At 37.5% G+C, this 17,000-nt stretch overlaps 1 protein-coding gene and 1 pseudogene across 2 annotated transcripts in view; one reads left to right on the forward strand and one right to left on the reverse strand.

Moving 5' to 3' along the window:
* Nucleotides 1-16,121, forward strand: part of PANK1 (pantothenate kinase 1) — a 51,859-nt gene extending 35,738 nt beyond the window's left edge. For both annotated transcript variants that reach the window (XM_039871760.1, XM_039871761.1), the window contains exons 3-7: nt 1,663-1,916; nt 6,538-6,714; nt 7,216-7,339; nt 10,393-10,518; nt 14,616-16,121. In XM_039871760.1, the coding sequence (XP_039727694.1) occupies nt 1,663-1,916; nt 6,538-6,714; nt 7,216-7,339; nt 10,393-10,518; nt 14,616-14,675 (741 nt within the window). In that variant the 3' untranslated portion in view covers nt 14,676-16,121. The remainder of the gene's footprint in view (nt 1-1,662; nt 1,917-6,537; nt 6,715-7,215; nt 7,340-10,392; nt 10,519-14,615) is intronic.
* Nucleotides 9,973-10,091, reverse strand: LOC120609830 (uncharacterized; annotated as a pseudogene).
* Nucleotides 16,122-17,000: the final 879 nt, after the last annotated feature.

The following is a 17,000-nucleotide window of genomic DNA, read 5'->3' on the forward strand; positions in this document are numbered from 1 at the left end:
GTAGCAGCCTGAGTTCAAATTACCCAATCAGGCCACGCCAAGAAGGTCTATATAAGGAACATTGCAACAGAGCCCCGGGCCCAGATCTTCAGAGCACTAGCTTCTCTGGGTCTGCCGGCATAATAAACCTGAGTTCTCCAACTTTCCAAATGCTACTTGGTTTCTCGCCAGTCTGATTTTGGATCTTTTCCACAATAGTATAAATGCTTGGCATGTAGCAAACAATAAATATTAGCTATTATTTTCTTAGATTTTTTAAAAATTTAAGTTAGATTTTATATCTTTCTTTATTGGTTCAGTTTTGTATTGCTGGTTGCTAGATTTTGTATGTCTGTATGTGTCCATGGAAAGTGATCATCAACCCCAACCTGTGGACCAGCAATAATACCACTCTTAAGGATCATGAATTAAACTTTTGAGGATACAAAGTGGCCACTCATTCCTCAGCTTTCCCATAGCCAACTCATTTCCCTTACCTTTTTCCCTCTCTACCTAGGAAAATGGTTTTTTTGTCTCATAGGAGCATGAAAGGACACTTTGAGACTACCCAGCTATTAATGAAAGAGTCAACATTTTTTTAGTTCTTTGTAGATGCCAAGCCTGTGTAAGCATCTTACATGTATTATTATCTTGTAATTTTCACAACAACACTATGCAGTGGGTATTATTATCCCCATTTTACAGGTGAGAGAACTGAGGCTTGAGAAGTTAAGTAACTCGCACTACATCCCTCGATTAAATAAATATTAGAGCCAGAATTCAAAACCAGGTTTGCCTAACTCCAAAGTCAAGGCCTAGGAAAAAGGAGTTGGACTTTGCGGGCTAATGAGATTGTCCCCAGCTCCTAGGCTCAACGTGCCCCCCTTGGGACCTCATGTCCTATCAAGGAAGTGTAAGATTCTTGCAGCTTTCAGAACCTGTGTAAGGTTCCCTGAGAGAGAGCCCCTATTTCAGTGGTATGCTGTATTTGTTTCCTGTGGCTGCTCGAACTAATTACCATAAACTTAGTGTCTTAAAATAAGAGAAATTTATTTAGTTGTAGTGCTGGAGGCCAGGAGACTGAAATTAAAGTCTTGGCAGGACCACACTTCTTCAGAGGCTCTTGAGCAGATTCCAGTCCTTCCTTGCCTCTTTCAGCTTCTGGTGGCTGTTAGCATTCCATGGCCTGTGATGTAGCGCTCCAGTCTCTGCCTTCATATTCACATGGCCTTCTCCTCTGGCTCTATCAAATCTTTTCTGTATGTCTCAAGGAAATTGGATATTGGAATCCCAACAGGTAATCCAGGATGTTTTCTTCATCTCAACATCCTTAACTTAAAGACTCTTTTTCCAAATAAAGTAACACAGGTTCTAAAAATTAGGACATGGCCATTATCTTTCAGGGGCCACCATTCAACTCACTACACATGCTAGTAGGATTACTTTTCCCACAGCCAGGCAAGCTCCCATCCTTGAGCACTCACTGTAGGCAGTCAGGACTTTTGATGTCTGTCAAGGCTACTTTTCCAGTGGAGTGACTCATTAACAATAGATTTCACAACTTGGTGTTTCAAGGGTGTTTCCATATTTTTAATGTCAAGGATGCATTTTAAGTCCAGATAAAAGCCTCTGGAGCCTTGAGTGATGTGGCAGCCTCTCTCACAAGGTCTGATTCTCTTTCAGATTGCTAACCTGCAGCTCAATAAACTGGACGAACTGGACTGTCTGATTCAGGGCCTGCTCTACGTTGACTCCGTTGGCTTCAATGGCAAGCCGGAATGTTACTATTTTGAAAATCCCACAAATCCTGAATTGTGTCAAAAAAAGCCGTACTGCCTTGATAACCCATACCCCATGCTGCTGGTAAACATGGGCTCAGGTGTCAGCATCCTAGCAGTCTACTCCAAGGACAACTATAAAAGAGTTACAGGGACCAGGTAACTTGGTTTTTATTGGAAAACTTTTTCATACCTAAACTCGGGCCTCTTCCTTGAAGACCAGTTTTTAAAAAGGTTATTTATATTGAATACATTTTTGAAAGAAGGCTCTTACCCTCAGTTAAACAAAAAGGATTTACTGGATATGTTATGAGGGTGATTTATATAAAGATTGACAACACAGCCCTTGCCATGCCAGAAATTGGTCAGGTTGAGGGAAGAAGGGTCACATACATCAGAAGTTTTCCTCAAAGGCAGTACATATTAAGTGCTAAATGAATGGCTGGGACAATAAGCACAGGAGAATGCAGGTGGAAGGATGCTTAGCATGGTCAGAGAGGACTTCAGAAGAAACCATCTTTTGGAACCACTTTGGTGCCTAGCACAGGATGAATTGCTTGAAATAATACATCATTCCAAGCAGTAAACCAAACTGGGTTAATAACTAATGCTTGTTACCCTTGGATAAATGCTCTAGCTGAGAACTAGGATAGTTGACACACCACACAGGGAATTTTGGAAAGCAATGGACAGGAAAACAGTCCTGCTACCAGGACTGTTTTTAGTGCACACACATCCCAAGGGCAGATGGGACAGCTTCCTGTTACTGGGGGTTCAATCTGGGGTCAGAAATCTTTGAGAAAACCTAGTGTGAATAAAATCGAACGGGTATTTTTTTACTTCTAAGAGAATGATTTGGTATGAACTGTTTCTCCAACCTGCTGGATCTCAGAGCCCATTTTTGGAGGGACGCATTAAGGAACAAGTGTCATGTGGAGTGTGCTTTGGGACATGATATTGAAACCATTGTTTTTGATAGATGAAGATGTCATGTAACTTCCCTGGGCCTCAGTATCCTTATTTGTGCCATGAAGGGAGTTTTTTCTTAGATCGTTTCTACAGACTTTGCCAGTACTGAAATTCTGCAGTACTAGTCACCCATTAGGATGAGAGCATTGCTTTTCTCTATTTCCATGACTTGTGATAGGTCTGTATAAATCAGTGGTTCACCACTGGTGAAAGTAAGATTTATCCCACCAGGGAATCTTGGCAGTGTTTGAAGACATTTTTTAATTGTCACACTGGAGGTGGGATGCTACTGGCATCTAGTAGCTACAGGTTAGGGATACTGCTAAATATCCTACAATACAGCCCTCCACAAGAAAAAGGTATGGAGCCCCAAAAGCCAGTAGTTCTGATATTGAGAAACCCACACACACACACACACACACACACACACACACACACACACACACTTCTGACTAAATCCTGCTTGTGTCCAGAATATAGGTTTTGGTGTGTAAGTTCATTGCCACTAGGCATACATTTTCTCACTTAGAACGCAGAACTAAGCCTCCTTGCCCACACAAGAATCACAGGTGATCCCATGGCCTCATTAGGACTGTTAGTGCATTAGAGACAAGTGAATATTTCAACTGAGCTGGTTTTACCTTAGTGATCTCCTAATAAAGGTACAACTTTTAAGAAACTACAGACTTCCTCCCAGAAGGAGTAATCGAATTGTTAAAGCTAACCCCAAGATAAAATAAGCTAAACATTTTCTACAATTAGATATTTATAATTTTGTTGATTGACACTTAAATTCATGAATTACATCACAGGTGACCTTCTCAAACTCAGAAGTTCCAGGGATTTGGGTCATCTTGAATAGCTAGCTGCTAATAATAAGCTAATTGTGGTGTTTGGCTTCTATTCCATGTGTAAATAAGGCCTGTTAATTTTAGTTATTGTTAAATGCCCATTAATGACCAGTGGTTTGCAATCATCAACAGATCCTGTCTGGATGTCCAAGCTTAGCAACAAGTTCTCTTTAACCAGTAGTTTTGGAAATGTGCTACAGGAAACTGAACGTTTAATAGAGAGTTCTTTCAGGGGCTGCCACAGGTAGGGGAGTGTAACGAAACATCAGTTCTGGGCCCCAGATCCTCTTTGTCTAACCAGAGTTGTTCTACTAAAGTTTTCTTTTGATTTCAGTTAAAAACCACTGATAAAATGGTCATGGTCAGCAGTGAACATCAGTGTGTGGAACACACACTGGGAATTACTCGTCTCAGCAAATGGCTTAAGCTTAAAGTTTTGCTGCTTCTCTTGTGAACTGATAGCTGTAACTCCGGGCTTTTGTTATGGTATTATACTCTATTTTCTTATTAAGCATTTTTGTTTTTAGAAAGCCACATCATTACAGATGTCAGTTTTCCTTTTAACATGATTTCAAATGGTTTGTTTCAGTGTTATGTGTAATTTTATTGCCTTCTGTATTACGTAGAGACATTTTTTTTCTATTGACTCTAATTTTGTTGGTTAATGCAAAATAACAGGACTTTACAGCTGACATTGTTAGAATGCGTATTCTATTAAAAGAGGAATGTAAAGAATTTTGAAATTTCATTGGGAGTTGCAGTATAGCTCATCTCATTGTTTTGGAATCTGTTTTAAGGGCACAAGCACTCAATAATTGAAGGTTTCTTCTACTTCTCCCTAAAATCCCTCACTACAAGGCTGTTTTTTATTTGTTTGTTTGTTTTGTTTTTAAATAGAAAACAATGATATTCAAAGGCTGTTTCTAGCATTATGTTTTTGTGTCTGATTTGCTGAGGGTCTTACCATCTGCCGGAACAGATAGATGTATCTGATTAGAAGCAAGAGAATCACTGGATTAAATAATAGTTAGCAGGCTGGGGATATTTAAATAAAGCGCTTTTCTGCGACTGTGTATTCTTTCCTCCTGTCTGCAGTGTTCCAGCTGCGCAAGTGCATGCTCGCTTTCCCCATTCAACTTCAGTGCTTTGTCTGGAGTCACCTGTCATTTTCCAGACATACAAAGCCCTTGCCCTTTTTCACTCATACCAATACATCAATTGATGAGTTGCCTTCTCTCTAAGTCAGCCAGTGTCTTCAGTTGTTTATGTTTGGAGTAGGTTGTTGAAAGCCTTGAATACCAATACCTGATTTTTAAAGAAAGATTATTAGCGTTGATGAAAGATAAAGCTAGAACTATGAGCAAAGACTTTTTAAAACTACACAGAGAGAAAACAAGACACATCCAGGTGGCTTGCAAACCAAAAAGTAATCCTGTTAAAACACAGTCGCTTTGTAGGGTAAACTGAAACTGATAACATAGCATGACCCGCCATATTAAATGTAAATAAAGATAAACTCTCCTAGAGGAAATCCAAAATTTGCATTGTGACTGAGTTGTCAAGGCAATAATGTCCATGGAGCTCTTTATGTCCTCATGGTACTATGGCTACAGTTTGGATAGCTGCAACTGGTGGTTGGTATCTAGCTATGTGATTTTCCACAGCAACCCTAAATGTCAATCAAGTACGTATTTTTGTAAGAATCACTACTTAAGAAATATTACATACAGTTTCGCTGTAGATACGATTTAAAGAACTATGTGCCTATCTACAGTCTGGTGCCTTCTTGTTAGTGGTTATGGACAGTAAATATATTTACCCTAAATTTTCTTTTTTTTAAAAAAAATATTTAAGTTAAAAATAACCTTAATCTCTACTTGAATTTTCTTTTAGAATTAGAAGCCAGTACTGAAATACATAGGGGCTTCCTAGAGCTAACGCTCTTGGAGCTTCAGAACAAATTGATGTGAGCAGTTTATTCTTCTACATTTAGTCTTCTGAGTGATAAATAAAGACTAAAACCCATGGTCATGTCAGTGCTCCTTGTCCTGACAGAAGTTCACTGGTGATAGCTTTACTCTGAACCTGCTTTGCTTTCCTTCAGGCAACTTTGATATTAAAACACAATTGAGTTCATTCTCAACTACCATAATTAGTTTCCAATTTTGTCTAAAAAGACTCTTTTAAGAGAATTCCAACTCCGCCCCAAACAATGGAAAGCTTTTAAAACAGTTTGAGCCTTATAACCTTTTGTGACCCTTGTTACTATTTTTGACTTGGTGGTAAGTAAAATATTAATAACCTTTTCTAGAGTCCAGTAGAAAAAAAAGTAGTATGAGACCAATCAGTGGTTTCCTTTCAGAAACTGCCGAGTAAGTTAAATGATATTATTTCTGCTACAGAAGTGAGGTCAGGTGAAAGCTACGGCTTTGGAGCTGGCTATTCCTGGGTAAGTCCCAGGTCAGTTTTGTCATCCACAGAGTTTGGCCCCATAAATGTGAACTATGCAACATAATTTTTTCTAAGTATTTATATTGCAGATACATATATATATTTTTTTAAAAATATATACCAGTTATTACTTTGCTTATTTGCTGCTTTCAGACCACACGACTAGGAGAGATCATGATTTAGCCCCATTTTATAGTTGGGAAGACCAAATGAGGCACTTAGGTTAGTGGCTAGTTGAAGGTCTCACAACAGAAATCAGTGAGAGTCTCATTCTGGTTTTGTTTTTAAATTCATGGGCAAGTTTTTCTTGGTGTTTTTTTTTAGTCTCTGCCCTCATTTTTATCCAATCTACCCTCAAGCTCTTTTGCACCCTTAACATCTTACTTCAAGTGCCCTTTTGTTTTTTCTTCCATCTTTATTAACCCAGATTAGTGGTCTTGATGTAGTTGGGGACTTGGATGGGCATATCTTTAAGTAAAATTTAAAAATAAACCTTATTGTTCCTTCAGTCTTGGAGGTGGAACATTCCTAGGCCTATGTTGCTTGCTGACTGGTTGTGAGACCTTTGAAGAAGCTCTGGAAATGGCAGCTAAAGGCGACAGCACCAATGTTGATAAGCTGGTGAAGGACATTTACGGAGGAGACTATGAACGATTTGGCCTTCAAGGATCTGCTGTAGCATCAAGGTAGACACTAAGTAGCTAGGAGCAGTAGTGATTAAACACAAGGCAGCATCTCCACCCTGGCTATTCATATAGTTAGTTTTACAAATTTTAACCCACCAGCCTGGTGCAAGTATCTGTGGGATCTGAGCTCAGACTTGGTCTCCTGCCCTTTGTGAAGCACTGAGATGTTTAGCTCTTGATGCTTGTGCTTAAAATAGAGCAGCTTTGAAAAGAGTTTCTGGAAAACTTGCAACAGTTTCCCCTGTTTCATTCTTGTTCAGACATCTAGAGGAATATAAAAACCTTTTTTCCCCCCCATTAATAGCCATGCTATTGTGTCCCTATTAAGTAAAGGGCAGCCAACCATTCATATCATAATCCTGTCTGCTTATAACCATGGCAGTGGAATCAGGTCATTTGAGTTTGAACAGTTATTCATACAGCTTTCCACAGTACCTTGATGGAAGTATGGGGTCTGCCTGAGGATGATTTTGAACACTCTCGCTAATATTTCCAACATAGCTTTGGCAACATGATGAGTAAGGAAAAGCGAGAATCCATCAGCAAGGAGGACCTCGCCCGAGCCACACTGGTCACCATCACCAACAACATCGGCTCCATTGCTCGGATGTGTGCGTTGAATGAGGTGAGGCCTTAACCCAGGGAAAGCCACGCGTCATTTATCCACGTCACCTTTAGTAGTGCAATAACTATTGACTCTTACACAGCTTCAGCTTCTTGAGAAACCTGCGCTTCATTATAGTCACACTTCATAGAATGTGAGGGCTGTGCGTTGGGGGAGGAGGAAGAATATATGTATTGTTTTAAGTAGGCACTGGATGATAAATAAAACCATCCAGCCATAGAAGAAACATGGTCGAATTACAATTCATGCCATCACCTCTCTGACCATCATTATTACCACGTGCCTCCTGAAGTGTGAGGAAAAGCTCTTTGCATCCTTGCAAATATTTTCAGAGGAAACGTTTCACTTGCAGTATTTGATATTCTCTTTGCTTTCAGCTTCTTTACAGTGTTGCCTTGTGGCATGGAGTTCAAGCAGCATTGTACAGGGCTATCAAAGCACAGAGAGCTCACTACAGCTGAGGCCAGCCAGAGCCCCAGGCACAAGAAAGGGTGGAGCCAGTGACAGACAAAGCTTTGGTAACATGTTTTGAAATATTGCAAAATTCCTTTGGGAAATAAAAAAAGGAACCCTTTTCTGAAATACAAGATGTGTAAAGTAGAACAGCTGTCACTGAGCTGTGTTAGGAAGACAAGAAAGAGGAGTTAGACATGGAACAGGTAATAGTAGGAGAAGTGTTAAAGAATCATAGTAGCATTGGTAATAGTTTTTAAAAATAAAATTTTTATTAGAAATATGACAGAGCTCAAATCATAAGTGTGCAGCCTGGGGAATTTTCACATACACCTGAATAGCCACCACTCAGATCAAGAACTAGAATATTATAGGTACTGAAAAATCCCCTCCTAATGTTAAACAGAGTATGAGGCAGTCTTTATGATAGGTGGGTGTCAGCCCTGCCTTTGAGCTCCGGGATTGTAAGAGACACTCTCACAATATTGCATAGAATATGTCACTGGCCTATTGGTTAGGGTCATACTTTTTATAAGGGCCCATTTCAGATAGAGTTTAAATGCAAGAATGTATTACAGAGACATGCCTTTTCAAAGTCCACTTCGGTTATAGGACTCACTGTAACAGAGAATTTGTTTTTTGATATTAATTTTAAAGAGAATTTGTTTTTTGATATTAATTTTAAAGCTTGTTTGGCTACTTTTTCCAAGTAGCCAAACAAGCTTTAAAACTTAAGCCTTGTGTGTGTACTTGGCTATACTCATAGACCTCAAAATTCAGTTTGATGGGAACAGAGCAATAGGACTTTCCCCTGCTTTCCACAGAGTTTGAGTGAGCCAGCAGGTCTTTTTACAGATATTGTAATTTGTATCATATTTAAGTGAAGCTGAGCCTTTTTTTAATCTGTTAATAGCCATTAGTATTTCCCCTTGTATGTGTATAAACTATATATTAATACTGTTCACTCATTTTTCTCTTGGGTTTTTCTTACTGATTTGTAGGTAACTAATCCATTTTATACGTACTGAAAATATTTTTGGTTTATTGCTTTTCATTTGAATTTATTCATGGTGATGTTTTTCCCTGAATAAATATTTTATTTCTTTTGAAGTGAATATTATCAGCCTTTTTAATGGATTCTGAGTATTAGACCTTTCTATTTCAACATTTTTAAAAAGAATTCTCTCATGTTTTCCTCTAGTCTTTGTCTATTTCTTTTTTTATTCTTTTCTCTTTTATTTTCACATTTATATCTTTGACCTACCTGGAATTTATTTGAAATAAGGAGTGTCCATCACCTTTTAATACCACTTGTATTCCTTCTGCCTTTCTAGCAGAGTAATGCAGGACTGGGGCTTTGAGCAAGTCCTTGAACTCCTTTGTTTTGGGGGAAATGACAAAACACCTACATTTAATTAAGTTTCTTTTTAATCTGAGTTTCTTACTTTGAGTGTTCCTTGCCACCTCTTAGTCTGGGTGGTTTTTGACTACGGTCATTTGTAGAAACTTATTAATACCACCTCTCACCCCTCTGCCCATGGAAATTTTTCACAATGGTTAATGGGTTCATGAACATGCAGTTAAAAGGTAAGACAATTAAAAGCTGATATTCTCAGACTCTGTTACTCTTGATAGACTGAACAGAAAATAATGCCACTTTCCAAGACTCTCTTCTCTCTGATATGAATGACCGTAACAACTGGCTCCGTGAGTCAGTGAGTGGTGAGCAGCCTCTGCATGATAGACAGGGCTGAGCTCAGTGTTAAGTGTGTATTCAGAATGCAAATCTGTATCCATTAGAACGAAAAGATAAGTGTATTTTTCATTACTGTATTTTAACCCACATGTTGAACAAACAGGATATTCCACCATATAGTCTTAAGGTAGAGACTAAGTATTGTTTCTTTGCGTATTCCCAGTATTCGGTACAGAGCAAACCAAGTAAACATATTTGATGAATAACCCGTATCATGGCCATTTCATTTATGAATTGGTTAGAATAATATTTTATAGTTGAGAGTTTGGGTGGGGGGCGGTTCGAAGAAATGCACGAGCAAATTTAGCTGAACTTGAACTCCAGTTACAATTTTTTTTTTAGGCAAGGCAACCCTTGGTTGACCTCACAGATTGCAAGGACTTTGTCAACTTACAATCCCTTCTTTTTTCTTTTTTCTTTTTTACACCTACAGCACCTGGTCTTCCTAGGTGGTCTTCCATCCAAGTACTAACCAGGCCTGACCCTGCTTAGCTTCCGAGATCAGATGGGATCAAGCTTGTTCAGGGTGGGATGGCTGTAGACTCCAGTTACAATTTTATGGATAAGTGTTGGGGGCAGAATTTCATATGAGACCTAAGGCAACCGAATATACCTGCAAATAAGCCCAATGTCAGTCTCTGCCTTGTTCAACCTAAATCTCACCCTCTCGTTCTTATGGAATGCACTTTGAAGTTTCTTCAACTTCATCTTGGAAATGCTGAAATAATTCCACTTAAAAATTTTATTCCGCAAGGTCCTGGGAGTACAGTGATGTACGGAACATTGGGTCTTTGCTAAATGCTATTTTTATACCATGGTTCAATTTTTTTTCTTTCTTTCCCAGAATATTGACAGAGTTGTGTTTGCTGGGAATTTTCTCAGAATCAATATGGTCTCCATGAAGCTGCTAGCATATGCCATGGATTTTTGGTCCAAAGGACAGCTAAAAGCTCTGTTTCTGGAACATGAGGTAGGTTGACCTTGCGTGGACTTATTGTTTTATGTGGAAGTTTTTTGGGTTGTCTAACATATGTTAGCATTTATGCAAAGGATAAGGAAAAACAATATATAAAATGGAAGCTCTCTTATCCAACAATCGGGACTGGTAGTTGGTTAGTCAAAAAAAAGAAAAATCAGTTAAAATGCATAGTCATTTAAAAATATCTTCCTTCACATATGTAGTGACAGAATGAAATCTAACAATGAGTGGTGAGCACACAATAAATGTATAAATACCTTACTGTTAAATTGTATGCCTGAAACTTACTGGATTAACCACTGTCACCATAATAAAAAAAATTTAGAAAAATAAAAATAATTTAACCATTTTATTTTCACATAAATGTATAAATGTTCATTCACTCACCAATTTTTTTATGTCAGACCAAGGCTTGTTTTTGAGCATGTATTCTACTAATTAGAACTCTGTAGTTACAATTCAATGACAACAACAACAAAAAAACAAATGATCCAATCAAAATTGGGCAGAGGACCTGAACAGATACTTCTCTTTAGAGGACATACAAATGGCCAACAAATATATGAAGAGATGCTCAACATCGCTAGCTATTAGGGAAACATAAATCAAAACCACAATGAGATACCATCTCGCACCTGTTATAATAGCTATAATCAACTGGACAAGTGATAACAAATGTTGGAGAGGACGCAGAGAAAAAAGAACCCTCATACACTGCCAGTGGGACTGCAAATTGGTACGGCCACTGTGGAAAACATTGTGGAAGTTCCTCAAAAAACTAAGAATTGATCTACCATATGATCCAGCAATCCCTCTACTGGGTATTTACCACAAAGACTTGAAAACCCATATCCAAAAAGATATTTGCACACTGACGTTCGTAGCAGCATTATTCACAGTGGCCAGGACATGGAAGCAACCGAAGTGTCCTACGATAGATGATTGGCTAAAGAAGCTGTGGTACGTATATACAATGGAATATTACTCAGCCATAAGAAGAGATGAAATACTGCCATTTGCGACAACATGGATGGACCTTGAGATAATCATGCTAAGCGAAATAAGCCAGACAGAAAAAGTTGAAAATCACATGATATCACTTATATGTGGGATATAAACCTAAAAGCAACAAATGAGCAGGACAAATGAAGAGACTCATGGACATGGACTATAGGTTACTGGTTACCAGAGGACTATAGACTAGTAGTTACTAGTGGGATGGGGAGGAGGGGGAAGGTAGACGCTGTAAAGCGGGTCAAATAAAGGGTTTAGGGGGAGGGTGAAGTGGGTAAAGGGGATCAAATATTTGGTAGCTGAAGGAAACTGGACTTTGGGTGGTAAACACACAATAGAATATACAAATGTCAAATGATAATGTACACCTGAAAATTATATAATTGTATTAACCAATGTTACCCCAATAAACTTAATTAAAAATTAAAAAAGAAAGAAAAGAACTCTGTAGTTGTCTTTATATATATATATATATATATATATATATATATATATATATATATATATATATTCACACACATATATATATGCGTGTGTGTATATACATACATATACATATGTATATACACGCATATTATACACCTCCTTTGATTTCTGGTTTGTTTTTCTAAAGTGGATCAAGACCCTGAAGATACTTATGAACCAATTTGGTTGCAAAAATTGTAGATTTTCCCCTCAATCTTTCATATGTGGCTAAGATTTACTCTCTTAGCAAGTTTCAGTATTAACTACCTTTTTCAATATTTTTCAAGAATTTAACTGTATTGTCATAGAAGTGACCATTTTATACTATATTGGTTTAGGTAATATATACTTAAATTAGGTTATTAACAATAAAACTGTTATAACAAATTTGAGGGTAAACACAGCTGACTCTTGATAAGTAAACAACTCAACTGGTGATAACAGAAGTTCTTGGGCTACTCAGAGTAACCTTGTGGCCTTGAGAGACTAGAGGCCCTGGACATCAGCCAGACAGACTGTTTACAGAGGAAGTGGAGAGCATTGGAATCTCGTACATCAAATTTCTACACTAATACAAATCAGAGGTTTCTAAGTGAGTGGGGGCCCTCCTTTCTTCCCACCTCCTCTATCCCCCTCTTTAAACTCCATGCTGTAGAGAGCAACTGTTTATCATAGGAGGTGCCTGATCCCTTGGGTATATTGCAACAGAAAAATCATTGAAAGAACTGGTATAAATTTCAATTGTAAAGAATAATGTTGTGACATTTTTCTTATTGCCAAACTGAATTATTTATTTGAAAAGTTGCTGATGCATTTATGTTATTTAGAGCTCTCTAAGCTCATATTTTATTATTATTAAAGCATAAAACAATGGGAACTTAAAAACTAGTTAAGGCCCAGTGATAGAAATTAACACTAAAGAAAGCCTTTTTTTTTTTTTTTAAAGTGGGCTTAAGGCATCGAGTGATACACTCCTGGGGGGTAAGGTGAATGTAGTGCCAGAATTTTCACTTCCCCTCTCCCAACCTTTTTATCTGCTTATTTGTCAGTTATCGACATAAGATTTTGTTTGAAAAAGAACAAATCACCTCAGCTTGAAAAATAATAATAGTTAAAATGAAAAATGAAAACCACAAACCACTGTTCCAGTCCAGCTAGTGTTGCCATATTTAGTGATTAAAAATATAGGACACAGTTATTTTATCTGGCATTTATTTTGTTTTATCTGGCTACCCTAGTCCAGATTCTCTTAGACTAGTGCAGAAAACAAACCCTAGAAGCCTTGAGAGATTAAAAGCCATCTACAAGGGCACACAAGTAGTTAATTAGTGGTAAGATAGGCAATGAGATACAGTGTTTTAGGGAAACCCACGTCTATGGGTGAAAATGCATGTCACTCTCTTAGGTCTCCGTGGACTATGGCTTTGGTTTGTTACTGCTTATCACAACTCAGGTCTCTATGGCCAATGAAAGTGGAGTATTTTCATAACCACTTGTGGGTATCTCAGAAAATTCTCTGTGTTCCGAAGTTCACTCTGCCTTACTGGAGGACACCATGGAGAGTGAACTTTGGGGAGGCACTGAACTTTGGTTGGCTCTCCTGCTCTGCCTCAGGAGTCCTCACCCCCTCAGTCTCTCATTCATTCAACTCATATCAGTGAGCATCTCCTAAGAGACGTAGTCTAGCTGAGCCGCTAAGAGCACAGCCTCTGACTGGGAAGCATTAGACAACTCTACTGCTCCATCTTTGTTTTAGCATTTGCAAAATGGGGTATAATAGTATGTCTCATCAAGTTATTATGAAGATTAAATGAGTAAGTTCATGTCAAGTGCTTCAAACAATTTCTAGCATATAGTGAGCCCTCAATAAATGTGAGAGGGCAGCAGCAGAGGTGAAGATTGTGCCATGTAGCATTCTGACATTTTGCTACCTGTTTCTGCAGTAACTTTCAAGTCAGGCCTCTACCAGGGTATGGAGTCTCCTAAGTTTTAGAGACAGTGGAGTTTTCCAAAAATTTTTATTTTTCAATTCCTTTCATTTTCACAGAAACATGGGCACAGTGAAGCTCAGGCTGATTTAGATGCCTTTCCCAGATCTAATGAGGGAAACTTACAGTTCTTCCCTGTGAGATATTATAACTTCAAATCAGATAGATTTGGGGTTGAGCCCAGGCGGAAGCCATGTGACTCTGAAAAGGGTAATTTACTTTATTACCTTCCATTTCTCATCTGTGAAATGGAGTAATAATACAAATTTTGCCATTGGCAAGAATTAAAATAATTATGATGCTAACAGTACACAACACTTACATAGAACATGCTTTGTGCCATTTTCCTAAGCACCTTACATCAGTTAACTTATTTAATATATATAAACAAAGAGATGTCCGATAGATTATATTACATATAATATATGTAATAATCATTGTTTATAATAATAATAATTGTTATTATTATTGTTATTGTTATTATTCCACCATGGTTCATGGCAGTTAAGGTTTTAAATTTATCCACAACATTAAGGGGGTGCAGCATTTCTAGAGTTATTAAAAATGATAAGTATTTGGCTAAGTTCAGAGATCATCATATGTTTTCCCATTGTTTTGTAGGGTTACTTTGGAGCTGTTGGGGCACTGTTGGAACTGTTCAAAATGACTGATGACCAGTAGAGATGAGCCATAGATGGAACAGCCTTCTGTGATAACAGAGACCTGAAAACTGCTGCTAGAGAAGGTGAAAGCCACCGTGGGGACAGAAGCCAAGCCATTCATGGCAGATGCACCTGCTGGATTTGTAAATAATTTAAAATCCTTCGAGCTGATCTTTTACTCTTGAGTCTTGAGCTTATGATCCAAAATGGGGAATACAAGAGTTTTTTCTGTATACTGTATTTTTAAAAACAAACAAAACATTTGTGCAGCGTGGCCAAACCTACCAATTTTTGCATTAACTTTGAAAAGTTGTATGATGTTTAAGAAGGACCTGAAATGTAAGTGCTGTTTATTTTTCTTCTGGGGTTTACTGATCAGTGTGGTGATTTTAAATTTGTTTAGTAATTACTCTAGGAGATTTTACCTTTACTTATATTTTTCATGACGTTTCATGATTTGCTGTTGGTTTCAAATGAAACTACAAATCTGGCATGTTTTACTGTGAACACTATTTTGTTTGTTTGTTTACCTTTTTTGTCTTTTTTTTTTTTTCTGGTTGAATGTCTTGTGGGAAAAGAGTCTTTCCCTCTGTCTGTTCTTGGATGACTCCTCCTCCCCACCATACCTTCCTTTCATATAATTGTTCATATTACTCAAGGTGCTGTCCAACTCTATACAAAGTTAAGTACGAGATCTCAAAAGCTCTCAAAAATGCTCTTGAGGGGAAAACTCTGAAAGTGCTCATGAATTTAATGAGTCTGGAGAAAGTTGAAAATTATATGCAATTTTGTATTATCCCTTATGGATATGCAGTGTTTTGTTGGGGTTATTTTATGTTAAATTGAAATGTTCTATGATGAAATGTCCACATCCATGCACAGCATATGAATGGCAGCAAATCCTGTGCAGGACATTGAAATTTACAGGGCAAAGTCTCCCACTAGATTAACTGTTCATATTTGGTTAGAGCGGGAGGTTTAGGAGAAGATATAGGTTGAGGTGTCAGGCAGTAATACCTATTTGTTTTGTACATGTATGTACCTAGGAGCTTTGTAACGAGGCATCTTAAATAATAATAAATTTTTTTTTAATTTGAAATATTTTAAACTAAAAACCATTTCAATCCCAGTTTCTCAAATTAAAAAAATATGATACTGATCTCTCTCTATATTTTTTTCTTTTTGGAAGACATCATTGGGACCTATGGGTAACTTTCAAGTGTGAATCTTGTACAAATATTAAAATGCTTGGGATCTAATGATTTAGAACTATTAAATCTTTTGAATTGAGCATATTGTTGAAGGGGATTTTGGAAGGGCAGTGCATTGCTCCATGATGAATCTTTCCTTCTCTGCCGTCTGTGCACCACCTTTAATTTCCATATCTTCAAGTCTTGAAGAAGTTGATGTTAATTGAAGTATTCACTTGTCTGGTTGAAATAAAGCCTGTTTCTGTTGTGATTTATTTAGCGTATATGTTATTCTCATTTCTTAATCTTCATGTTCATATTATCTGCTTTTGTACCATAAAATGAATGTGTGTTATATTTTTGCTAACTCAACATTTCATAATTCGAGGTTGTCACATAAGTGTGGTAAAGTCTAAAACACTGTCTTAAGTTGAAGCTGTAGCTCTATGCAGGGATTTTTTTTTTTTTTTTAATATATGGTTTTATTTTTCTTATACAACTAACTCCTTATTCCCAAAATATCACTACAATATTTGGTAATTCCAAAAGAGTTTCAAAATTTGATCATCACAAATACATTTTATCCACTCATGCCTGGCTTAAAAAAATTCGAGCAACTAAGATGTTCTTGAAAAAGATAACTGTAAAAAATCTACATATTATCGATGATAGTGCCTTTTTGATTGTTCTCTTCTACTATTCCTGTTCTCATCTGTCAGGGAATAACACACTTTGGATCATGGTTCTGCGAAAGAAATCAGGGCACGTTGGTGTGACTAATTTTTTAGTTATCTGGAATTACTTGACCTCTCATTACAAATGTTTAAAATGTTGATTTAGCTAAGGAAATAAATTATTTTGTTATGCAATATCAGTGAAATGTTGGCTACATGTAGCCTGAGGACTTTTATATTTACTTGAATTACAGAAACTTTCCTGTGGCTTAACATCACAAAGAATTTTTATCTTGAATATATGAAGTCAGCATGGTTGCCAGGTCGTCCAGACCATGGCTTTTGATTGCCTGACAGCTTCAGTTTGGATCTAGCTCAGCCATTGCCTAGCTATGCGGACAATTTGCTAACCCTCTCACTAAGCCCTAGTTTCCTCACTCAAAATGGGGCAAACAGTACTTTTCACCTCCATATTTAAAG

Source organism: Pteropus medius, unplaced genomic scaffold (assembly GCF_902729225.1).
Source record: "Pteropus medius unplaced genomic scaffold, Ma_sr-lr_union100, whole genome shotgun sequence".
Lineage (NCBI taxonomy): Eukaryota > Metazoa > Chordata > Mammalia > Chiroptera > Pteropodidae > Pteropus > Pteropus medius.